This window comes from Clinocottus analis, unplaced genomic scaffold (assembly GCF_023055335.1).
Source record: "Clinocottus analis isolate CAN_PGR_092001 unplaced genomic scaffold, fCliAna1.0.p SCAF_12, whole genome shotgun sequence".
Classification (NCBI taxonomy): domain Eukaryota; kingdom Metazoa; phylum Chordata; class Actinopteri; order Perciformes; family Cottidae; genus Clinocottus; species Clinocottus analis.
Window position 1 is genome coordinate 16,442,511 of NW_027175843.1, and position 27,238 is coordinate 16,469,748.

Genomic DNA, 27,238 nt, shown 5'->3' on the forward strand with positions numbered 1-27,238 from the left:
GGAAACTAATTGTGGTCAATTATTTTCCCAAGCAAAAATGCCAAATACTGAGTCCCAGCTTCTCAAACAAGAGAATCTGCTGCTTTTCTCTCTGTGATCAGAATCTGAAACATTGAGTTTTGGACTGGAAATTGTGACATAGGCCTTTTTCTCTATTTTCTGATATTTTATAGATATATCCATGTTTCAATTAAGAGTGAAAACAATCACTAGATTACACATCATTATTATCAACATGAGTCTGTGAATAATGTATCATGAATAAACAAAACCTATAGTCATTGAACATGTGCAAGTCTTTTGTAGAATAATTGAATAAACTGTCTGAGAGGCAATATGGTAAGCATAATACTATAAGCATGCATGATGCTTACTTTAGTTTTGCACAATTCTGTTTTAGTTGTGCATAATACATGTTGTGGAGGCTGCTCGGGGCATGAAAGCCGTGTTTGCAAACTCAGCTGTAGCCTTCATGTAACGTATGTTGAACATTATTCGTGTGTTTTAATGTTTTATTAATGTCTACACTTTGCTTCAAACTGGGTAAAAAGTGTGCCCTTCAACTTCGACATGAGCTGGCTCCGTGTGCTGCACTGTGTGGTCGTGCACTTCAGACGTCAAGGATCACACATCAAGTTTACACAAGGCCACGCGTGCCCGCCTGCCACCGCTCTGTGCAAACATCACAGATGTCAGTTTTCTGGGGCTCTGACTGCAGGTTTCTCATATGTCGATCCGTGTCCCAGTTTATGCAACGAAATCCCGGACTGAAACCTTCATCTGGTGAAATGCCAGGATATTTAACTTAGGTCTGAGATTGCTTTTTGATTAGTTAGATGATGATGATGTCTTTCTGACTCTGGAAAGCAATTTCCTTTAATCTGATAATAAACAAAAACCACAAATGCCACAAAAGGAAACTGAAACAATTTGATCAACCTTGGGTTGTCAAATTGTGACGCTTCTCACTTTTTTTTACGGTAAAGTACTGCCTATTTCCTCTGTTGGCATTTCCTGGTTAATGAGGATGAAGTGGTGCTCTAATGATCAGAACAGATGCGATGTCTCTTCTGGGACGTATATGACACAGTCTTTGGCTTCAAGGACTCGAGCACTCAGAACTGACAACGATTCATCAAACATCCAACTTTTTTTTTTTTTCAAACGGAAGAGCTGCACAGTAACTGCTGTTTGTACATGAATGTGGGGCATTTTCAAACTGTTGCCAGCAAACAAAACATGAATCAAGACACACACACACACACACACACACACACACACACACACACACACACACTGCAATAACACCCATGTCACCAAACAATCCTTGAGCAATCTGTTGCCTTGAACAAGTGCGAAAGCACAATGCACATCAATGTGAATGTCACCAGAGTGTGGAGAGAGATGTGTGGGCTTTCTTCACTTGACAGTGATTAAACATTTCCAAGCCACTTTTTCGCCACTTTTTCTTTCGACCCTAAAATACTGTTACTAGCGCAGTCTGTGCTGCCGTCTGTTCAGCTGGCTCCAGCAAAATGTAAAATGTAGCTTTTTCTAGAATTATGCCTTTGATTTGTATCCACTGAAGGCTATTAATTCCTTGAACAGGGAAGAAAAGAGGAGCAGAACATGAGAGAGGGAGAGGGAGAGAGAGAGGGAGAGAGAGGGGGAGAGAGAGAGAGAGAGAGAGAGGGAGAGAGAGAGAGAGAGAGAGAGAGAGACAGTCGGGAAGAGATAGCATATTAAAACAATAACAGAAGCCTGTGCTGTGTAAGTATGATGAGACAATAATGTCAGACAATCGGTCACACGGTATTAACCTCACAAGTGCACCCGGCTAAACACAAACCGGTTGGCACGCTACTTGACGACATCAAACATGTCAGAGTTTAAACTGTGTTTCCGTCGCTCTGTGCACGCGTCATTGCTGAAACAAAAGAAGTGTTTTTGCTTGAAAGGAGACACACTCGGCGTAATGGTTGCTGGGGGATTTTGTTTTCTTGCAGCAAAAGACCGTCACACATTGTGGTGATAATTGCATTGTGAATACCTATCACTTGCTTTGAAAATGCTCGCAGAAATATGCAAATATTGTTCGGTCAAGTTTGGTCTGCAGTTTAAAAAAAATTACAAATCGTTTCATTTACATTCATTTCTATGCCTAACTGTGACTGCATTTAACAAAACAACAGGGGTCATGTGTCCCCATTAAAATAAAATAAAAACTCCTTTCTCAAACAACAAGGACTTTATTTAATTTTGTCAACACCTCGGGTATTCAATCAACATTTTAAGCCGTTTCTCATGATGACTGTGAGCTAGAGTTTCCAAAAGTTGAACCCTATCGTGGATTGACCTTCACTTGATCATTGTCCACTGTTGGCCACCTCCTACTGCATGAAGTTTAATCCACACCTGAAACATACGGTCTCCACGCACATATTCGCCCACTTCATTACGCACGCAGATGGTTGCAGACGTTTGTACACAGTTACACTCATGTTGAATCTCTTGGATGAAGCTTTTCTTCTTTGAATTGAACTTCACTCAGGTCATCGCACTCAAAAAATGTCACACAGATTTCCTAATATGAACTTGGCTTTGCAGCTAAGAGGCTGGCACTGTCATCTCACAGGGAAAAAAAAGGCTCCGCTCGCTTTTGTGTGAGGTTTGAATGATTTTCATATTTTCAAGTGGTTCAGGTTTCCTGCCAAGACCCAATATATGCAAATCTGGTGAAGTGGAGACCCAGAATTGCCCCTAGGTGTGAATGAGAGTGTGAATGAGAGTGTGTGTTAGGCTGTGACAGACCGCGAGCATCTCCATATGTTTCCCTGCCTTTTGCTTCCTACGTGCTGGTGTAGTCTGTTGTACTTTAGACGTCACATTATGAGAAATCAAGTGGCAAACAATAATTGAGTAACTCAGGTATATTTTTAACTCATAAAACACATTTCTGAAATGGTAACTTAATTGATGCATTACTAGCTATATGCAGCTGCAATAAGCATTATATATATATAATAAATAATGCTTTAACTATCACAGAATTAATAAGAATTAGAAGTCCCGTAGAAAAGTGTTCAATTGGCATTAAATAGGAGTGAATGAGGTCTGGCATGATGTCGTCAAGGGGACACACCCTAAGGAAATCATTTTTTGTATTACAAGTTTTCTGAAATGTCATGTTTAAATATGCAAATGATGCATAATCATAATAAAAATGTGCTCATTTGCATTCATTTCCATAGCAGAATTGAACACACGCCGAGGTGCTTGCAATGGAACGTCAGCAGTGAGTACACTCGCAGCTAGCATATTTATTTCTTCATCACAGGCTGGCATTGTACGGACTTCATTGCCTGTAGTGGGCCTGCAGAGTTTGTGAGGTGGGGGGGTGTTGTTACGTGTGACCAGGGTGTTGCTCCTCTTCCTCCGGTTGCTGAGTTTTGGTTGCCGAATTGCTCTGGAGAGAGGTGGCCACTTACAGCCATGATCTGTCAGGACCAACATCAGAAAGTCCCTGAATCAAGCCACTGCAGGCTGTGTTGTTCTGCTCCGTTTCTGCTCGCAGATTTCTGGAGATGTTCATTGCTCAACTCAGTCACTCATATACGTTAACCTTAAATGTTTCCATTTCATAGCAGATTTTTGCAGCATACTTACTGTCTGTCTATAACTGGTTTCCGTGTTGGCATAAGTGATCCCCCTTGACCCTGAGGCAACCTTAAAAATAAATCAAGCTATGAATGATATATGAACAAAGCCCTCTGTAAAAAAAAAAACATAGATTGGATAGAACTGGAAAGTGCTACCATGTAACCACACCAGTTTATTACTGTTGTATTATTTAGGAGATTTTTGAAATGTGTATTATTATTATTATATGACAGAAGACATATTATAAAAGCAAAATAGCCCGACATCTTAAAGTGGGTGCAAGTGCATGGAACATGATATTTTGCCTGAGGTATCTTAGAAGCATGAGTAATCATGGTGTATGCATGAAAAAGTTGGCATAATCAGCATTTAATGGAAAAAAAGTAAGAAATGTTACAGTAAGAAAAATGAGCAAGAGCATCCAATCATTCTCCCCCCCAAAAAATTGGCCACTAATCTTCAATTGTTGACTTGTCCAAGACCACAAAAGCAATCATAGAAATGTAATCTCTAAGAGAAACATATGCAATCTCACTAAGTCCTGAGGATTTTTATATTTCTCTGATGTCTCCCTCTTGGAAAAGGGCTGTTTCAGGAACAAGTGGCCCTTATCGGGCACCGAGTAGTGAGAGATACCTGTGACAGCAGACATGTTTGAGGCCCAAGTGCTTAATCTGTGGTGTCTGCGACGGAGCAGTGAGGCAAATCACTGAAGCAAGAGGGGAGCAGCAACTGCACGCATTTCAAATCAGCCGTCACGAAAAAATGGAACAGGAGGAAACCACGTAGCATGAGTGCTGGAGCACTGCTCTAATCGTATCAAAGACTACAAACAAACATGGGTGAACTGTGATTGATGGGAACGCAGTTAATAGGACTCCCGATCCAACGCAGAGCGAAAGGGGGAGATCAATAGCAGCTCGGAAGCATGTTAGGGAACAATTCTGGATCAGATTGATGACAGCTGGTGATGATGTATTTGGCAATCTAATTTTAACACAAAGTAACTCGGTGATAGTGCTGCCTGCCACCAGACTGAACTCAATCCTCGCGGGCCAAAAGTATCACAGCTGTTGAGAGAGGATCGTGTGCCTGCTGCATGCAGGTGTAAGTAGGGGCAGCAGTGCAGTTTCATCTTTGATTTCCAATTCATGCACTATGCCATGAAAGTGCATTAAATTATTCATCCTCAGTGGCAATCTCACAAATATTTTAAGGCCCAAAAAACACTTTTAGTGCACCGTCAGGCTTGGACATAGACTTTAGTTGGCTCTCCCGACTTGAAAATTGAAAGAATCCGACGAGTAGATATTCTTAGAGCAGCCCAGAGCAGCTGACAACAAACTGGCTGCACATTTGATGTAGCCACTCGTTGCTTTGCACACAGGCGTGAAAACGATGCCAATGATTTCACTTTCTATTCTCCATCTAGCTGGACCGGGCTACAGTGAGCTCTGCCAGGGAAGCCAGGCATGACACACACAGGGCACACACACAGGCAATTTGAGAAAAGCGTTGTTTGTGGATGTGTTGTTGTGTGTGGTCACACGCTCTGTGTGTTCATAGTTTACTCTACAATATGTAATGCTTGTGTGAGAGAAGGTCTGCCTTTGGCAATACTACCCCCAAAAAATTTAATGATCTATATCTCTTGTAAATACTACACACCATCCACTGCCCTGCATCTTCATTGCATTCTCTGTATTAATCTCCTGGTTAATGGCGGGGATATTTTACAGGTCTTTAAAAGGCAATGGCTTGTGAGACTAAAAAACAAATCAGGCAAAAGAGAAAATATCTTCCATCCTGTAGTTTAATGGGTACCGGGTGACTATTTTATTTTTTTTGTATGTTTGAATCCATGCAGGAAAATGATGGAGTAGTACAGAGGTGGACATGAAAATGAAACACCTCGATGTCTCAATATTTCCTAATTGCTCAGTGTGCCATTTTTTCTTTTAAGAAGGACACAGCGTAGCATCACCAACTGGCCTTAGGTTTGTCTGCGGAACGAGGCGTGTTGGGGGATGGATGAATCCCTCCCCTGTTCTGCTTTTCTGGGCCAAGTCTGCATGATGGAGCTCTGAGCCTTCGGTCTGTGCCAGGTGGCAGCTGGGAGAGCGAGTCCCCAGCCAGGCTTCGGCAGCCCTCACTCTGGTCCTCTGGCCACCACCGTTGCCACTCGGGGCTCGACACCAGCACTTCTGACCTGCAGATTGGTCGTGGTCGCCAGTTTGTCCGAGCATCTGTCTTGTCGTGGATCTGGTCAGCCGACAATGTCAGGTGTGTCCCAGCATGGACCGTTATAAAAAACGGTACGCTGAATACCGGGGTTTTTTTTTTCTGCTGCAGAAACTTTAATCACAAAGTAGGCCTGCAACACAGCAGAGCATCCATCTCCAGACTATTCACCTAAATTAAATTCTGCTGTGTCTTGCATGGACACTCGAAGGAAATGTTCTCCCAGCACAAAGTGATGAATCAAATCTTAAAGTATTAATCAGCAAGATGCTTGTTGTTGGGGCTGGGCCATAGGCTCAGTGCATACAACCTCATACATTAACCAGGGGATCTCCATATTGCCAATTTAATATTTGGATGTGCCAAGAAGTATAACAGCTTCTTTAAACAACAGCGAGCAAACTCTGCATGTAGGGTGAGTTGCTCCGGCGAGAGATGGCTACTCTTGGAAAAGGAGAGCCCCTAAACTCTTTTTTAATCAACAGTATGTTCCATCTTGTTAAACTTGGACAGCCCTTAACACTAATATAACACGTTCTGTGTCATGGTTTTCTGTCCAGAGACTTTAATAAAGCACAGAACAATGGAAAAGCACCTCCAACAAAATGACTTAGGTCAGCCAAATGCATGCCAACCAGTCTGCTTATCAATCAAAGGAGCTCTGTTCTTTTTGCAAGGGTAGACGGCAGCCATCAGAGATAAAGAATAGCCGGTTAAATGTGAGGTTGAACAAAAAAAAAAAAGAAAAAAAGTGAGGTTAACGCTCCTGCTCCCTCTCTTCCTATATATATTTGAACAGTGCTTTAAACAACTTCTTCTAATGGCAACACAACCTGTGGGAAAAATCACCAGTTACCAAAGTATTTAGGTGAACTTTTGATGCATATGTTAGCCAACCGGTCAAAAGCTAAATAAACAAATCAAAGGCTACGGTTGCAGTTCCTCAAGGCCAGTCGAGACAGAATGGAGGAACAAAGTGGAAGCCAAAGTGCAACCTACAAGGATCCACTGGTGCCGCTTTGGACGCTGATGCATGCACAGCACACAACATTATGCACGGGGCATCTCTTCGGGGTCCTGCCTCCATCCACAGAGCAGTTCACCCTTTCACCCCACTCCTGAGAATATGCTCATTTCAGGTCTTACTTTTCACACCTAGTTGCATACTAACTTCAACCTTTACTTTCCAGGCAGTCCACGGTGGTGCTCACCTCTACGCCATAGAAATTATGCAGTGAAAGACTGTTTCATAGTTTGAATTTGTGTTTCAGCAGATGGTCTTGCTTGTGCATAGGTTGTTTCTTTTTCTTTCTCCCATTCACGAGGCACATTGCATCACCTTTACATTTCATTTTATGATGCATTATATTTTATCCATCACCCACTAATAACCTCATACTCATCTCGACTTGTGAAGGGAGCGGTTTATCCCGCCACCGTCCTTATGAGCCCCATTCACATTAGCATATTTAGTAATAAAAGAGTTATGCTTTCCTCTATTAATAATGTATCTACATTTTTTTTTTTTTATCAAGCAACCATTTCAGTACACATCTGAGCCTGGCTCTTGGAATCGACTCCTAAAAGATGTGACTGCTTTAAAGAAAAGACTTATTGATTCATTATTTTAACATTTTAAATGATGTAACTTTTCGGAAAAATCTAACACGAAGCCCCCATGCCACCCACATAATTAAGTCTGCCCGGAACATCCACACAAATCAATCATGTGGGTCAAAAATGTAACTCCTCCCGCTATTGGTAATCAATGCCACAAGTCAATTTACAGCCAATGGCTTTCACAACCTGAGCCAATCCATTACAGATTCAATTGGAACCCATTAGAACTGTGAGAGATAATATTAAAAAGGTGACACTATCAAAATAAAATGACTTCGTTCAATAACTTTGTTCTCCAAGAGTCAGCCCGGCTCCACCAGCACGCAGCACAGCATAATGAAATGAGTGGGGGCCGGTCACCGCTGCCTCCTGGAGCTTGAGACCATACTCCACCTCTGCCCTGAGATAGATGTAAGCGCTCAATGACAGCGACACTTAGCTGACATCACCACATAGATGTGTCGGCCGTTTTAATGTCTTAAAGACTGAATGTGTTCTTGCAGAAATGCTGTCTCAGCACTTGGCTCACGGAAACCTCAGGTCACCGGGGATGACTAGCATGATGTTTGAAGTGCTTCTTTGTGAAAGAAAACTAAACATTGAGGTTTGATGAAAGTGCTTAGTCGGCTCGTGTACAAACTGCAGCTGACCTTCTCAACATGCTACTGGCTGACAGGCTGCTGCGACGCCTCGTCTGGTTTTTCAGACGAGACGAACTCGGAGAGCAATAGTCAACAAAAAGCACCCGGAGTGTAGAAAGCGGGGCGTGAATGCCAACAACAACACCAGTCAGGGCTCGCTCCACAAGTGCTGACATCATCTCCCTCTCAGACCAAACCCACCCGCCACTTAAGCCCGTCCTCAGAGTTCACTTTGTTTACTTTTTCCAAACCAGCCTTGACTGGAATCTACATGTGGTTTTTCTCCAATCACCGGGTGAAGACAGCGTAGCCGGGTGAGATCGAGCCACCTTCGGTCCGGAGGATCGCCTATTGCTGAGGTGTACACTTTTTCAGAACAAGATGCGGACAGAAAATCGAGCCGCAAAGGAAGCCTCGCAGCTGGTGGGCTCATTTTTGTGTTAATGCCTTCCAGAAGAAGACGCGAAACAGCTATGAAAACAGAAATCAGTCCAACCTTTGAAGGTTAAACGTTAGTCACTGCCCGACCGTTCTCTTATGAAGACGATATCCTGAGCCTCATATAACACCAACTCAGTGCAGGCTGAATGTCACAGAAAGGCCTTGGGATCATCAAGAACACTATGCATTTCTGGTTTTGTGTTGCCAAAGAGAAGTGATTTACATAATCTCCATTTGGTTGCAATTTATCATGTCCAACTGCAATTTAGTGACCAATTTCCTGCTTCCAAGCCATCTATTAAATGCGTAAGGATACAATGGTGACATTAAGTAGAGTGAACATTTATTTAACTCAGCGGCACTAAGGAAGCAGAGTTATAGATAGTCATTGTGCAGATGTCAGAGATTATTAATGCCCAAATCCCTGGATCGTGGCATGGTGCCCCTTGCTGTAACACCAACACTCTGGCTTTGATTACACAGTGATTCAGTGGAATAAGAAAAGTGTTTAACTCTTAAACAGTAGAGACTGAATAGAGCTCTCACGGTTTGATTCTAAAATCAAAAATCGATAGAAATGTGCCCTCGATTTTTGAGTCAAAAGCAGACTGTGATTCTCGCAGTATTTCTCTCTCTCCAATCTACTGAGGGGGGATAGAAAATAAACACTTCCTTTAAAGACAACAGCTTACCGGTGGCCTGCAGCTGCACAGTTTGAGACACAATGGTTGCCGCTGGACTCGGAGATGATGGAGAAACAATCCTCCCGTCAGTCATAGGTGAGGCAACATTCGCCTTCTCCCTAAGGGATATGTAAAAAATAAAATAAAAACGCTCACGCTCCGTTGACAGAGAACTACACTTTGTGGGCTGCAGAAGATTTAGAGACTGCAGCAACCAATGGAGCCCCCAGCAAAGGAAACAGCACTGCCCACTGTTTTGAGATTTCAGTTGCGGTTGTGTATCTCCACTTCAAATTGATTGTGTGTGTCTACACAGCTTTACGAAGGGCAATGCAGCTTCCTGGTGTAAAGAATTAAAAGACATAAATGGTAGTTGTTAGAGCATGAAACCAATGATCTGTTGATCTTATTGAATCAAGACTACTTCTTCTAACTTCGACAGAGTTGAATTTTGACCCCCACTCTGAATATGTGACACGATTACGATGACAATAATAAGGGACATTTGTCAATATCCTTTTTGTGCTTGAGAAATATCTGTCAATACTATAACATCAGCTGTGTAACAGGAGGTAGTGGTATTTGCAGTTTTAGTTGTAGTGAGTTTTTAAGCCCATTTTACATTGGAAAAAAAGACACTGCTGTATAAACATTATTTACAAGTAATCTTGAAAAAAAAGTATGTAGAAAACCATCAGTTATGGCATTGCGCGTACTTCTATTTACTTCCAATTTATCTGCGGAATTTTTAAAACATTGTACACACCACATAGAAGAAAGAAATCAAAGTTACAGCCCGAGGCTTTTTTTTCTCAACTCTCTGGCTTTTTTCCAAGTAACTGGCTGACTTTAAGCGGTACAGTGATGCACTTCCATAAGGTTAGAGGACTCACAGGAGACAGATTTAAAAAAGAATGGTCAAAATCGAAGCAGCATACTCTGAAGTATCCTCTTCTACAAAGAGTGTGAATTATACATTGACAATATGGGGATCAACTTTTTCTTTTCTGTAAAAGAAATCCAGTACAGCACAGACACTTGCTTTGGTGAGCTGAAGTCTTACAAGCCTCACGGCATCTTGCTTGTTAACGTAATGTCTGCAATCTGCGGATGATAATGATGATGATGATTCAAATGTATTCCCCCAGCTCATGGTGTAATGTACCGTACACCTTTTGTAGTAAGGGGTCAACAACAAAATATTTAAGAGGAAAATTGCCAGCGAGTCAGACAAGTCGGACCCACGAACACACAACAACATCCTTTCTGGTCCAACGCAGACCCACACGATGCTGTACCAGAACCAAAGACATGATCAACAAGGCAGGTGTGTTACTTGCACACCGCATATAAGCCTGTGCCGGACTATTTAAAAAGGCAGAGACAACCCAACAATCTAACACATTTTCAGCTGTTTCTTACTTTGAAAATAGTCTAATATTTTTGTACATTAATTCAGAAGTGGAAAGACATATGGCTCCTTGGAGGAAGCACCTGTAGAATATTGATTTCCCCACTTTTCAATTAGGTCTGTTTCAAATAAACAGTTTGATTTTCCCATTGCCTTCAAGGACTAACTGGGCGAATGTTTCAGTTTTTAAAGCAGCTTAATGCGAAAGATTCCATCATATTGGTCCAACCTTATTAAAGAAGTTACGACACTGATTTGGGTTCACGCTCCTGGGTTTTCCTCCCCGTCACCCGGACCCTCGACATAATTTCCTTCAGAAAATGCTGGAGGTAAGAAAGTAAAGCGCATTGAACTAGCCAGGTAGCGAGCTAGCTGCTACAGTCACCTACAGCGTCTCGTGTAGGTGGACTTTCACAAGGAAGCGAGCCGCTGCAATGACCACGACAAACCACGGGATCTCTACTTGGCAGACTAACGTGAAGGTTAAGAAATGGTATGCTCCACTGTGGGGGTGTTTGAAATCATATTACAAAGGTACTGATAATTATAGATAAGGATGTATAAATGTTTGGACCTCTGCTGCGTGCCCATCCTCCCTGACCTGTTTTTGCCTCTTATTTATTTATTTAGTTTTTGGGGGTGTTCTATGTCCTAATTAGGGAAAGTCAGACTAACTAAGTATTATGTGGTTCCCGGCAAAATAACAGGACAATACTACATAAAATAAAAAGAATTTTCAGGATCATTAACCCTCGTTTCTCTGAGGTTCATTTTTCAATTTTACATCATTTCCTAAATTCACCTTTTAAGGTAACACAATGAACAAATCAGCGTTTTTTTTGTGCCAGATCTCAACAGAGCACGTTAAGATGTTCACTTCTTGAATAGATGAAATACCCTCAAAATTAATTAAAAATGCATATGCTATAATCCTAAAATGCCGCTTTGATCAAGTCCATATCTCATGTGTTGCCTAAATGTGAATTTGCAAACACTATCCGAAACAAGTGGTGACTATTTATCTAGATTTTTTGCTGGCCTTTGCACACATACAGGTACACGTACACCTCTGTGATACCATCTCACTATCTCACTTAATTAGCTTCCAGAGGTGGCCTCCCCTGCATAAGTGAATGGACCAATCTGTGTCTTCCACTACACTATCATCTTTTAAATGGGGTATACATTTCAAACAACCTTGAGCTGTTTGTGCTAGGTGATGCTTATCTGCTGCTGAGGTCACTTACTAAAATCAAGGGTATACTGTATAATAAGCAGGAAGCAGCCTGTTGTATCTAAACTTCTCAAGTCTTTGTATCATATCAGCAGTGTGCCGTAATGCCGGCCTGGCCAGGTCAGCCTGCTCAATGTTAGATGGACAGTGGTGATTAGGAGTGGGACACAGTGGGGGAATTTATCGAAGAGACATTGCCATTCTGGGAACGAGCTGGAAAAGCTTCAAATTCACACCGAGAAAACCACGGGACCACTACTTGGCATTCAATGTAACAACTCTGTTACCACAAAGCAAATTAATTTTGGACTAATTAGGCTAACAACCAGCTTTGGTGTTGGAAGAAATAAGAAATACTATTATCATTAGTGTCCATTTAGACACAGCTACGAGAGCTTTCATTTATTCTGGATGCAAATGCGGAGGAGCAGGACGGCATCGGCTTCCAGACGAAAGAAAGATGCAGGTCCCGACCGTTCTCTCAGATCTGTGTCTGTGTCTGAATATATCTCAGCTTAACTGTTCTCAGTCAAAATATCCTCACACCAGCCCGGAGAAGACAATCCAATTGCCACGTAAATCTTTACTTTGATTCAAGCAACACTCATAAAGCTCAGTGCTGCAGTGCTGACAAACACAAACTCCAACAATCTTATACACATTCAGGTGGGTGTTTTCTCCCTGCCCACCCACCCCCAGAGCACAGGCATCGTCAGGGACTTCAGGAGACGAATTCAGCTTTTCATTTCATGCACAGAGAGAGGTAAACAGTGTTTTTCTTGCCTACGGTGATTGCCGGGCAGACTCCAAGTCCCTGTTTTCCACGCTGTGTAGGGGAGACATTTGGTGACATTTGGGACGGTCTGACAAACAGCCAAGCAGGTCATTGCCATGCTGGAGAATGAAGAAGTGAGGCAACTGTGGCCTCAAGGCCAGTGGTTCAACTAAAATGTTTCACTAAAACGTAAAATTGCTTCATGGGACTGCTGTTGTTCCGACACTGTACATACAGTATGACCAGTGCGACCAGTGTCCATAAGTCAGCATGTCTAACCTCAAAAAAAGAAAAAAGCCAGTGTAAAATATGTGAAGGTATACACATAATGATAACTATTTCAGCAAGAAATCCCATTTCCATCAGAATTAAGTGTGTGATTTTTTTTTTCTTTTGTGGATCCACATGGTTATAAAACTTCCTGGCACTTTCGAGCCGCAGCCCTCTGTGAATGTGGAGGATGTAGACTACATAAACCGATGATGTGCTTGAACTCTGTTCTGCAAATAAAACAGCTTAATAGGTGAAGTGAGTCGGTCCTTTCCCCCTCACATGGCACCAGGAGGAAGACTGCTCATTGTGTTACTCGCTGTGAGACAGCACTCAGCATGTTTCTGTCATTTTGACTGACAGCAATGAGATTGTGACAGAATTCCGATTCAAGCCAGCCAGTATGTTGAGCTTCCCACATCACTGCCGGCACGCATACGGCTCTGCACATGCAGAGTTGTGCGTGCAGAACTATTCCCATCAACTGCGTCCCCATCCGATGTCGTGATGATCAGCAGAGACACACGCTACACGGCTCGGGGGGGGGGAGGAAGGAGAGGGGGACGAAACACACTTTGGCACAGGGATGATTTTCACCTGCTGCACCGGAGGATGTGCCGCTGCTACGCGCCCGCAGCCCGAATCTAGTCAACCTCAAGAAGGTTCCTGTGACATGCAGAAATGCCAAAGCTCCGGGCAAGTTCAATATGTTACACAAAAAAAAAAAACAGGTGACGCCGTGATTTGCGGTCCATCTGCTGACACGCATTGTAGCTGGTTTGAACATCCTGGATGACAATAGGCAATGCAGACTTCCAGTGCATCAGCCAACACGAGACAAAAAAGAACAACTGGCAATATTAGATGATCAACTCTTTGTCATTCATGAATTATGGCTGTGAAACACATGTGGACACCCAGCAGCCGCACCACATTTGGCGCCCCGGAACAAACCCAGACCCGCTCTACAGACGGCCCGCGGTGCCAAGTTTCACCGGACTGCGCATCCCCGACGGCCCGGTTCCTCCTTACCTCTCTCCTCGCCCGACACCGCCGAGGGCTCGGCGCACGGAAATAATCCCGAGAATAGGGCTAGAAAAGCGAGTAGAAAAAACTCGGACATGTTTTCGGAGAGCGGGCTATAAAGAGCCACGGCGATGCTCCCGGTCCTGCTCCTGCTCCCGGTCCGGGTCCAGTCGCCCCCTCCACCACCACCCGGGTTGTCGAGCGCCGTTTCTTCGCTGATGTCCAGCGGAACCAGTGCGCAGAACAGTGCAGCGCTGCCTCCGCTCCGCGACGCATGCACACTGCCGCTCCACACAGCGAACAGACGCACCGGGGACGGCAGGGAGATTAGAGTCAGAGGCTCAGGGACAGAGGGAAGGCGGGGTGGCAGTGTAGGAGGGTAAAGGAGGACTACGTTTCCTGTCTTCTTTTCTCAATGATTCAACGCCGTCAAGGTGGCGCAGCTCGTCTGATATTCATCATAGCCCATTGGTTAGCCGCGCAGTCAGTGCAGTGGGTGTCAGTCTGAGGTCCAGGTGGAGGAGGTGGGGAGAGGGGACGGGGGAGGGGGGGTCTTCATAAAAGAAGAAAAAGTCAGAGAATGTAGGATGAGTGCATGAGTAGCCTCGGGCTCTCACCCATGAGTTCAATAGTCTGTATGCTCTTGACTAAACCCTATTCAATGGAATTAGCTTGCATCCCATAAGCCTATGTTTTATGAAATAGCAAAATGGGGACTGGTTAACACCCTAAACTGTCACCCACAGGATCACACAGAGAAGACACTGGTATATTTGACATTTCCAGGAAAAATAAAAAGCAGGATCACCTGACGACATGACAATAGAGCATGTGAGATGCTGTGGTCAACGGCGCTTTGGCCTGCAGGTCATGGAGTGACAAATGCTGCTTGATAGTCCTGTGGCCCTGCATTGCCGTGAAAACTCAGGAAAAGCAGGTGTTTGTGTGGCTGCTGCTTCTGTAAGGGGTGGTTCTTTGAAAAACAGAAGCTCAACAAGAAAAAATAGGTCGTGGTTGTGGACTCCTGAGAGATAAACATCTCTTTGGTCAACTGTCGCAGTCAAATTCAGCAAAAGAGTCACGTTGAGCTAGCTGACAGGTTAATGATGAAAATATTGCAAGAAGTATGCATTAAATGTATAAGCACAGAGGCAAAAAAAAATGTGTTTGATGATGCATTGCTCTTGCAGGTTGAGAAATCTCAAAGAGAACATTTTTTTATTCAAATGTCCAAAGTCTTCCAAATTATGACAAGGACCAGTCGAGGTTCACTACTGAACGCTGAAAGATGCTTGGCATTTTTCTCTCAAATACAGACTCTAAAAGGATTGCAGAGTTGAATTAAGAGTTTTTGACAGTGCAAAGTATTGAATAATTGAATCTCTTAAGAAGGTCATATCTATTTTGGAGCTGTTGGACAAGTTGGCATTTTACTGGGACTAAGGCTTGATGTTAAGGTTAGTTAGCTGTTCCATTGATAGAAATATCTGTCACGAGAAATTTGCTCAACTTGAAAGAAAGGAAAGGAACATACACTTTCATTAATCCCCTTGGGGAAATTCTTCTCTGCATTTGACCCATCCTTGATGAAGGAGCAGTGGGCTGCCCTGTGAGGCGCCCGGGGAGCAACGAGGGGTTAAGTGTCGTGCTCAGAGACACTTCGACGTGTGAACTGTGGGGGGGACTGGGGATCGAGCCGGCTGCCTTGTGGTGGCGGGACAGCCGCTCATCCCCCTGAGCTACAGCCGCCCCCCCATTTGCACAGCATTATTTGAATTTGCATCGTTTCATTTGAATAATTAAACTTTTCCGGCAGGAGAGTGGGCAGCAGCTCTGGAGACTTCAATTAGTGGTTAGCTGTTGCAACTCCAAACCCCAGCGCTGTTGTCTGATCCCAGACCTCCCTGACTCCCAGCTGGATCAGCAATCTACAAGCTACTTCATAAGAGATGTTGACCACTGGTGGTCACTGTAGTGTATATTATACCAGCTCAGGCATTCACGTTGACAAAACCGAAAGGTCCGTTGAGCTGTTCTGAAGGTCTTGCCAATCGTGAGGAGCCACGGTTACAGGCATGAGGAGACGTGGGTTGATTGTCAAAAAGAAGATTTTATTAACCCCAAAATAGAAGCAAAATATTTCCAAAATATGCAAAAGCGCCCTCTGGGCTTATAAAAGAGAACAACTAAAGAGAACTCACCCTAAGCCGACCCGACGAAGAAGAAAAAAACGCAACTAAGCCTAAAGGGCTCATAACAAATGGCTGACCAATCAGACCAGTCATGACTTTAAAAAGTCCAACTCTAACACATGAACTACAACTATCAGTATACATCGTATAACAAAAGCAGACGTGGTGGGCAATTGGTGTCATGTGATTGGCCTTTTCCCGTCGCAGCAGCGGTACCCTCAGCACTGAGTCAAAGAAATACAAATGAAAGCTAAAGTGTGACAAAACCGACACAAGTTAACTAAATGTCCGTGCTACAGATAGAAACCAATGAAACACAAGCTATGCCATCATCTATCTGTTTGCTGATATGTCAGCTCAATGAGTAATCAGCTGTGTGTCACAATCATATCACAGGATCTTCACCAGTACATGGACTTTGCTCAGTTTTTCGGCTCTGGAATAGCTGATGAAGAGACTTGAGAAGAGATGGTTTTATCGGCTAAAATTGTTTTAATATAACATAAACAGATGTTCGTATTCAGGAACATATATCCAATGTTAATATTCAATAAATTAAAAATTCATCTGCTTCTAAGGATCCTTTGACATGATAGAAAGCTCCAGAACAGCTACTAAATGGACATTGAGGTGATATTGGTTTGCCATCTGCTTTTCAAATGTTGTATTCATTACAAGAGCTTAAGAATATTTGCAGCGAGATTTGGTGAAAGAAATTAGGTCTGGTGTGTTTGCACCAATGAATTGTAGAGAAGACGAGAAGAGGAAAAACCTTTGCTCTCTCTCCTGTACTGCTCGAGTGTATTAGAAGTGAAAGGTAGTAAATGTGCAGCCCAGTGAATACTGCCCAAACAGAAGACTGCCCAAACAGCAGACTGCCCAAACAGCAGACTGCCCACGGTTGGGTCACTATAATCCACCTCACGTTCCTCTGCAAGCACTCAAAACCTTTAAAAGGCCTGTTATCTTCATTAACTTACTACATGTCCTGTAGCGCTTTTAGCGATGAGAATAGACTCTTTGCAAGTAATAGATCTTATACAAATAGGTGAAGACTGCTAATGAAGCCACTCAGTATAGCTCCTGTTGATAACTATCTTGAACTAATGGCATGTGGAAACTAAAGTGCTACATTACTGTCGCAAAAAACCTATTCACATATTCTGTTTTAACATTTCTCTTAAATGCATACGATACCGCGACACGTATTCATTACCCGCCGATGAACCGCGCTATTAGTGCTACTCAAATATAAGCAGCCGCGTCCTGTCGCACTGTCATAAATTCATTAAGCGAAACATTGTTTACGGTGACAACGAAATGTATCTCAGATGAGATGGCAACATGCCTAACTTTCATGCGGAACGATCTGTCGTGTTTTATTATTGAGTTGTCACAAAGACTGAGGGAGTCCACGTCTTCAAGGGCGTATCACATTAAGTCGCTCTACTATTTCTCGTTGCCAGGATTGCACTGTTTTTCTGCTTTTGAAAAAAACTGAAAGAGAAGAATAATTTCATGAGGATTTTTTTCTCTCCTATTTTTTTCTTTCCTTGAAGAACAGGCAGCATTTCTCCATTGTATTCATAGTGGCTACACCTTGATTATACCTCCTCAACTTTTTTCAGACCATTATAAAGTGTTCTACTTATGTTCTGAATGAGTCATATGCGTTCGCTTTGTAAGTGGTGTACTTATCCACCTCTTCTTTTCACCTTTTGCCTAAATTAACAGAAGTTGTCCACCAATGTACAATCACATCAGCTTTTATTTAACTCCTGTTTGGTAAATGTAAGTGTTGCCATGCACAAAGGAGGCATGCTCCTGTCAATAATGCTCATTGTAGTCTAGCGGGTTTGGCTTCAGTGCAGATGTGTCACAGGGGAATCAAAAGCCAGTGGCAGTCGTACCACTGAATGGCATAATTGGCGGGCTAATGGCCACTTATGCATTGCGTGTCGATCACTTGCTGTACAGGGTCTCACATAAGGCACTGAATGGGGCCTGTCCACCTGTCACGAGTACACGCTGATGTGCAATGCACACCCCACGTGACCCCGGGGTCGTACCGTACATCTGTGCCGAGCGACGCTCTGTGGGTCGTTTGCTAGCACCGTGCCCTTGGAGGTCTTCTCCCTGACTGACGCGAGTGATCAACATGCCGGCTCTCGCGCGCCGCACTCGGCAGCGCTGAGCTGCTCTTGCTTCGTATGACGACGGCATCCGCCCAAAGAAAAAAAAATAGAACTAAAACATTAGCGGCAGCTATTGAACCTGTTTGACCCTGTCATAGTTGCAGGCTCATTATCAGGCTGATAGCTCCGCCGCTGTGGTCTTTTGCCTCCGCTTGTACTGTCGGCTCAGCATTCTTCCCGAGCTGCGCTACCACAAGATTCCCCCCGCAAGTCAGAAGCAATGTTATAAAGTGAGGAATGAGCAAGGATCTGCCGGTAGATCTCGTCTGACGTGTGTTTTGTTTCTTTTGACAGTAATTAGTAGGAAATGCACTGGATGGAGGTTGGTTCCGTGTTGCTGCGGAGGGCGAGTGCTGCTCCGGCAGGACCGTAGAGTGATGTGGATCCGTCGGTGTCCCCCAGGATCTCTGTGCTTGTTAATCAAGCAGTGGGATGACAGGCCATTTGCTGCATGAATCACTGCACTCTCATCATCCTGAAAATGACTTGCATCTTTTTTTTCTTTTTTTTCAAAAGGTGTTCGTAAACTGCACCTTTGTTGCACCCTGTCAGGATAATGTGAGGGTAGAGCTGTTCGGCGTGTGTGTGTGTGATTTAGCTGGTTTTTCTGCCATCAAACTGATTTATGAGTGTTCACTCACAACGGTTGGCCACAACTAAAACCATGGGATGTCTTTTTTTGTACCAAATATGGCTGTTTCTTTTTCTTACTTGTTTGTATCTCACAGAAGTCATCAGCTGCAGTGTCAGTGTAAAACACACATACGTCATTGTGCAAGAGTTGACAATGCTGGTTCCCCAAAGCAATTTACATGCATATTTCAGAGGAAATGAACATTGTGAATTTAATTTACACAAATTCAGGGTAGCTATGATGCCATCTCCTGCGCTTGTCCTAAGCTGTTTGACGAGCAATTCTAACAAAGCAATTTCCAGCTAATTGCATTTGTGTGAAAACTGGAAGAAGAAAAAAAACTTCTGCAATCTCTATTTATTCATGAGTGAAGGAGAAACCCTGGTCCTGTAAGTAAGGAACAGCATGGCACCAAGAATATTTTGAAAATACTATATCTCTTTTCTTCTATCATTACTTGCTTTTTGAATGTATTTTTTGAAATTATACCAACACACTTTATCAACCTCAAGGGAAAACAAACAAGCATACACATGCTCACACACTTTCAATGACACACTCGTCTCTTTGACGGCAGTGCACTGACTTACTACTGCCATCTAGGGATACATAAGGATTCTGGTTAAGTACTGCTCCTTCTGTACATCATATTCACATAGGGGGCACTAACTTATCCATACTGCATTGAACCAATACAATTACAGTCCAAAAAGGACAAATAAAATGTAAACACAGTGTCATAAACATAATAAACATAGAGCTAGCTTTCACTATTAAGCAAAATAAAAGCCCAAATGCTAATCGTCGGTTGACAGTTAAAGTATTTCTCCTTTGCCATATTTTGTGCTGGTTCCCAGTGGACAGTCGGGTTGGATGAGCCGCCGCACAGACAGAGCAGCTCGCCATGTCTCTCCTCCCACAGCTGGAACCCACTCCTACTGAATAATGAACTCAATCTCAGCTCGGCCTCAGGGGGGGAGACCTTGGAGCCGCCCTCAGCTTAGTGCAGGGCTTTGTTGCCTATATGCGCGTGCTCGCCCAAACAAGCACACGCTCACACACTCCAGCTCGCTGTCACTCTTCCCTGCCACAAGTAGCTCTGAGAGAAATGCTCCACTGATTGGCAGAAGAGGAGGGAAGAAAAAAAAACAAGGGGGGGAAAAACAGAGAGGAGCCGAGCCGGGAGACATTGAAAGATTGGAATGGTTTCAACATGGAGGAGGGTGATACGGAGGCAGCGGGGGAGAGGAAGGGAGGTCGGAGGTAGTGTTTGTGTGAGCTGGAGGGGTTCAATTGCAGTTTCCCCAGCAGTTTGACCCTTTCCCTTCCATGGGTCCACGGAGAGTGTCTCGGAGAGGAAAGATGGGTGAAAAACGGGCGGCAGTTGCGTTAGGGGTGAGATGAAAGAGGCAGCCGCTGGATACCAAGCTAATGAAGGACCACGCTTCCCATCCCTGATTGAGATTTACGAAGTGTGAGTAGGTAGAGCTGAAGGGGGTAAGCAGCCGTGTTGAGTCAGCTGACCTTTCAGAAAGCCCTTCACCTCAAGCAGCTTCCACGTGGAGCCCATTAACCGCAGAAATATGACAGCTTACAAATAAATTCACCGTTATTACCGAGACACTAATGTGATTCGTGGGATGCTGTATGGAGAATCTCAAAAACAGCATCCGTGACATTCGACGGAAAAAAAACAATGTCAGAGTGTGAATCCTTTTGCAGAGCACGAATATACGCAACCTGTTTCTGAGGCTTCGATGGTTCAGTTAAGTGTCTTGTGCTTCTTCTTTTTTTTCTTTCTTGGTGGCCAGCCATCCTTAGTCTCTAACTCATAGTGACAGATCCACTTCATGGTGCTTCTTTTCACAAGCAGTGGCGGCAGGCCAACACGCGCGTGTGCAGGAACACACACATACACACACACACACACAAATCTCCTCAGCAACATCTAAATAGGTAATTATCTGACTTCTAAGAGTGGGGAGGTGGCAGCCAGCATGCGCCACGTGATCCGCCTAAAACGAAAGCCTCTACTCAGCAATGGAATATTAATTGCCTTTTTCCAAGTCGACAGGCGGTGAGGGAAAGGGAAAGAGAGAGTTGCCTATCAACAAGCAGCGGCTACCAACTTCCCGGCAAGGTTACTGAATAGCCTCACTGTTGTCGTCTCCTCGTTGGAGGGAACAGCACGCCAATGATGTCGGTGGTTATGTCTCAACATTGTTTTTCTGTCTAGCGTACCTGGGAGAGAGTACCATGGGAGAGCATAAGAGAACAGCAGGGGGAGGGGAGAGAGAGAGAGAGGAGTTGCAGGACTTTGGTGGTGACTACAGAAGGAGAAATGATCCGTTATACAGCATGCATTTATGAATGGTTAGAAATCTGTTTCCTCTGATCAGTGAAGTAAATCTTATACAATGGGGATTGGGACATGTCCACCAACAGATCTCCCAGGTACTGGCTTCAAAACGGCTTCACGATGTAGAATATTAGCAATGTGTGGCAGGAAAAGGATTTTTTCATACTTTGATTCTCCTTTTCTTTGCTTGTCCTCATTGATATGCTGTGTGCCATGGTTCTCACACTGATAATTGCCTACTGAGCTCCCGATCAATTCTGCAATTTGCTATCACAACTCCATGATATCATGTGTGTGCAGCGTTATCAGACTTTAAAAAAAAAAAAAAAAGCGACAATGGAGAGAAGGTGAAAAGCAGTGACTTTTAGAGTATATGCGAAAGTCAATTTTTTTCACTGAGTATATGACCGTATTACCTTATTTCCTACATGGGCAGTTTGGAGTTTTCACTGTGATACAAACATTAAAGTCCCCACTGGCTCTAGAGACAGAAATAATGCATGGGCGGAGAGGCTTTTCTCCCAAACACAGCTGAAGCCTGATGGGTCCAAACATAATATGCAGGTTCCCTCAGGTCATAATAGCCGCATGCTTGGTTTGAGTTTTGTTATTTTTAAACGTAATTAATTTAGCTATTTTCTCTCTCGTACATTCCTTCTCTGCATCTATATGTGCAGTTAAGAGGCAACATGCCCAGTGGAACAGGAGAGAGCCTGAGAGTGTAGCTGTAGCTTTACATTATTTTGACAAGCTAAAGGGCAGATGAATGAAATGAATTGTGAATGGATCGTGTAATGAATGAGATAAAGCGAGCCCTCGCTAAAAGGAGGCTTCTGAACAGAGAACGCGATGAGGGGCTTCACGGTGAGAACATTATGGATTTGTGTGGCCCATGAATGGAGCTACTCTCACCGTAGTTGAATTCTGGATTACAAGTTATTGGCTTGGTCGTATGCCAATAACAACCCAAACGGCTGCTTCAGAGTGTTTATTCTTACCATTTAAACATGACTGAAATTGAATGGCGTTATTATGGTGGAATGAGATGTTAAACATGCACTCTCTATTAAAAAAAAAAAATGCAGTCAAGGTTTTTGATAATACTGCTGGTTTCCAGTCTTGTTTTGTAGATTATGATCCAATTTTGAATAAAATAGAGGATAAAGCAGAGACTGCTAAAGTGTTCCACGTGTTTCATCCAGTACCATGTTTTCAGTCTGAGAAACTGTGCTTTCAGTTCATACAGGTTCCTTTTAATATTTCCACTAAGCACTTGAGGTAATGAATTCTACCAGCCACAGGCCTGTAAATGATTTAGGTCAGCTATTCTGTGGTCCGCTGTTTGAGGGAGTTCAACTCAAATAATGAGGTGGTTTCAACCTCAACAGCAGTTATGTTTGTCTAAGTAAACCCACAACCTGCAGTTGGATTGCCTGGTTTCCGTTAGCCAGGAAGCCTCCACAGACAGGAGCCATCTGTTTATTGGCATACATGCCAAACGTGAACGTCAGTCAAAAGTAACCCTTGAGATAAAGAACACGATCTTCATGTTGCATCAGCAGTGGCAAACACAGCTGATCATTCATAGAGACTTTATCTCCAAATGACCGCTTCACACATGCAGCTAAGCCATCAAGACCCTGTCGAGCTGTCTTTGCTCTGTCTGCTCTGTTGCTGCTCTCTTTGTTGTTTATCTTGCATGAGTTGTGTTGATAGCCTTTATGGACGCTGACAGTTTTTGGTTGTGGCTTGCCGCCTCGCCTAATGGTCTACTACTATATGATTGATGGAAAGCTGAGAGAAAAGGCGACCATGTTTGGGAGTTTCCTCTCCTCCCCCTGTCTCTCTCCTCATGCTCACCCTTTATGCAGCATTAACTCTTCTCTAAACAAGGTTGATGGATCAAAAACAGTATTGGATGAATATTATATTATTTTATGAACTGAATTTTGCAGTCACAAGTGTTTTCACAGCACAGTTGTCATCATGCAAAGATCTTGGTGCAGGTTTAAAAATGAAGGCAACACCGATGTGCAAAAAAAAGCTGACTGTCTGTCAAAGGGCCACCTGAGGCTGGTTCCAAAAGCGAGTCAATCACTATGAACCTCCATGTTTAAATACCCAACTTTACAGCATAAATAAACATGTTTTTAGACTGGTAAAACAACAACAACATATATTTCCCAGTTAAACACACAATTGCATGTTTGTAGTAAAAAAGACTCAGAATTATGCCTAAATAAAGGCTGAGCTGCTTTGAGTGACAGGTGGATGCTGTTACTGGCACTAGCTGTCTGTTAGGTGTCACCTGGGGCTAATTCGAGTCACTGACCCTGACCGTTCAGTCGTGTTTGTGGTGTTGGTGCTTTTTGGAGACTTTTCCATGCAAATACAGGACAAATAATAAGGCTTTCTGTGCGGTTAATTGTATGCCGGGGCATCCTTCTGGTCACTGTGCCGGTGTTGGACGATGAGCTGCCTCCAGCAGTTTTCAACGGGATATCAAGGAAGCTATAAGAAGGAAGATTCATTGTGTCACGCAACATTGGTGGCAAACCAAACCAGTTATAATCAGAGCTATTCATAAATTGATCTGGTCATAATTGCCGTCTGGTCAGGAATAATATTTTGGTATCATGATGTAGCTATTTTGAGTTTGGCTATATGCAGCTGCTGGACAGAGATGAGCGGGTTGGAGACCAATAACAAAGTAAACAAACACACAGCTTCAGAAAAAAAGCATCAGTCAACATCACATATTGTGCTTTTTCTTATTTGGTGGAACTAAGGTAAAGCAACACTGATATGATGGGTTATATTGGGTTTTGATATGCCTGCCCCAATAACTTCAATAGAACTGGCGCCAATGCAAAATTAAAATTCTGTCTGGATCACATAATGACCCTTCCTTTTTTTATCGGTTACTTGCACGATATCAAGAACTGTAATGTCCGTGAAACGGGGCTAAATCCTGGAATAGCACCATTAAACCGTGACTCTTCTTCGACATACCGATCTGACAGAGCAGATGAATCAAGGAAAAAGGAGGAAGCGTGTGCTTTATGCCGGATACCGTGAATGTAAGTGATGGAGCTGACTGGTTCGGAGTCACTGGAGTTTTAATGTTACCTTGTACTTGTAATTGGCTGGTTGAATGAAAAAGTCACAGGCTCCAGGTTTTTTTGTGACTAAAATTAGCATTATTAGCATTATTTTTGTTATATGTTAGTACCAACTGGAAACCAGGAGCCACAAGAACACATGTTTTACGTGATGTGGTTACAAAGAGTAACATGCAGTTTAGCCTTGCTTTTTAGATTTGGTAGCTTCAAGCTATGGTGGGTGTGTGTATCAGCAATTTAGCTTCATTCTGGCCCGCCTCAGCGCCGTTCACGCTCCCACTCTTTGCTTGTTTTTTAATTATTCGGTTTTGTCATTGCCAAGATGGCGACGGTGAAGCCCCCCACTCTGATCTTAATTTTGGAACAGCTAACCCTCTGGGTGACATCACAGAGACTACATCGATGTTTTTATACAGTCTATAAACAAGAGCAGGGGAAGAGAAACACTGGCTTGTCTTAAGCAAGTACCCTTCACATGTGATTTTTCCTCTTCATATTTCCCTTTTCTCTCTTGGACTGAGGTCAAGCAGATCTTTCTGGATAAGTGCAGCTGAGACTACAACAACAGCTCTTGAGAAAATGCTTGTCATGCGGTCGCGAAGCTGTGCACACAAGACAACAAAAGAAAGTCAAAGAGATGGATCACAAAGTACCCTATGTCGTTCTCTCATCTTCAGATAACAGCTTCTTACAATATTCATTACAAACACACCGTACAGTTACGTCTTGCTCATTGGTGCAGAAACTAATGTGTATGCACAGTGCATCGCCATTTGGATTTCCTTATGCGGCAAAGAAACTATTTGGCATGACACGTATTTCTCTTTATTCATCATGCAAAATGATCCAGGTACACTTTAAACCAATACAACAACCTTTCATGTACGAAATATTATCACTGCGCGATAATTATGCTGAGTCTGTAATGTGTTAGAATAATACATCTTTACAGTTACAGACAACTTTTTGTTTGATTATGACCTTTGCATTTTTAAAGTAGCTGTAACCATAAGGCAGCTGGAGGAATGACACCCACTTGGCCTGTTTACCAAGTGCAGTAGCAGTGGTTGTGACACACAGCTAATGGAGGTAATTAAACTACTTCAGCTTCTTCTCAGAGTCATTCAGGGTTACTTAGAATCTCCACCGTCCAACGCAAATAAAAGGCCTTTAATCAAATCCGAGAAAAAAAGTATTGTTTGAAATTTTCATGATTGGGATCAGTTTTTACCAGTGCAGAAAACTAAAACGTGCATAAAAAAAGGTTTGTTTGTGAAATAGCCACAAAATGCAATCCTTTGGTTTTGTGATAAGCAACACAATTATTTTTATGGACAACGCTATGCTGCACATCAAAAGTTAAGTTTAAGCAACAAAACCCTTTTGGTTTAGTATAAACATCATGGTTGGCCTTAAAATAACACACACTTTGTTTAAACTACACTTTAGGACATATGCTGTCTGACACCGGTCATGGTTGAACGTCCAGTGCTTCTTTTACCATTTGGTGGCAATTTCTCAAACTGCCATGATACTGAGCTGGAGTGTAAAACTTTGTCAACCGGGAAGAGTTTCCTCCACAATGTATCCGAAAAAAATACATTTCACAGAGACGTGTGTGGCCACACATGAAAACTGTGTTTTGTTCCTTCCTTTTGTTCCTGAGACCCTCAGCTGCTTTAAATGCAGATTGAAGACTTGTCTGTTAAATGTTGCCTTTAATCGAACCAGATTGAAGGATATTAATACATTTCTGCGATTCACTACTTCATTTTCATTTCACTGCAATTTGCATTCTATTTTTTAGCTTTTTAATGTTTTACTGACTGTTTAAATGAATCTTCTTAATTGGTCGAAATCTTTTTATGCTTATGTTTTATGTGAAGCACTTTGAATCGCCTTGATGTTGAAATATGCTATACAAATAAACTTGCCTTAACTTCTTTATTTCATTTCTTTATTTCAATCTTCCTTGAGTTACTGTAAAACAGGATGTTTTTTGGTGACACAAAATAAAATGATGTCCTTCTTTGTTTACCCAGCTCAAAAGACTTGGCACTGAGACTAAATAAAATACACATAAGTCATTCTTCAAGTTATTTATTTACTTTTTACATTTTATGACCGCAGTCGTTCCAAGAGAGCAAGCCAAATAAATAGTGCCCTCCTCATCTCCATGTCACGACAGTTAAAATAATGACGTCCAGTCCAATCCAGCGCCAAACTACAACAATTTATGTCGGCAATGAGTTCCAATTCGGCCTGCTGCAGATACAGAGGCGACAGCGGCGAGGAAATGTTCCCCGTGACAGGAGGAAAAGAGGATCCCCTCCTCCTGAGGGCTGGGGGACATCTTGTTTCTTCTTGACACGAGCTGCTAGTCCATCTTGAAATGCCACCTTTATCTTCACCACTTGCAGCAGGGAAAGAAACATGCTTCCCTGTGGAGTCCCTGTGGCCACTCACCTGGGTTGGATCATCTGCCATTCATCATTCCCGCCATCGCCAGACTGCTCGACATTCGAGTACAGACACAAAATACTTACAGTCAGTCAGAGTTAGTGGATTTTAAAAACAACGTTTTGTTGGAACAGCATCAGAATCAGTTTGACTTCGGGATGTCTGAGTGTTGTCCTTTTCCTCTTTGCTGGTGAAAGAGGATGGAGGCTGTTCACTGGTGGTCATCCAAATTTACATTTGGGCACACACTGTCACTCATGTGGTGTCCTGACAG

General features: G+C 43.1%; 1 protein-coding gene across 2 annotated transcripts in view; it reads right to left on the minus strand.

Annotated features, from left to right (window-relative positions):
* lrp1bb (low density lipoprotein receptor-related protein 1Bb) overlaps window positions 1–14,211 on the minus strand; it is a 225,958-nt gene extending 211,747 nt beyond the window's left edge. For both annotated transcript variants that reach the window (XM_068571847.1, XM_068571846.1), the window contains exon 1: window positions 14,009–14,211. In XM_068571847.1, coding sequence (XP_068427948.1) covers window positions 14,009–14,099 — 91 coding nt within the window. In that variant the 5' untranslated portion in view covers window positions 14,100–14,211. The remainder of the gene's footprint in view (window positions 1–14,008) is intronic.
* Window positions 14,212–27,238: the final 13,027 nt, after the last annotated feature.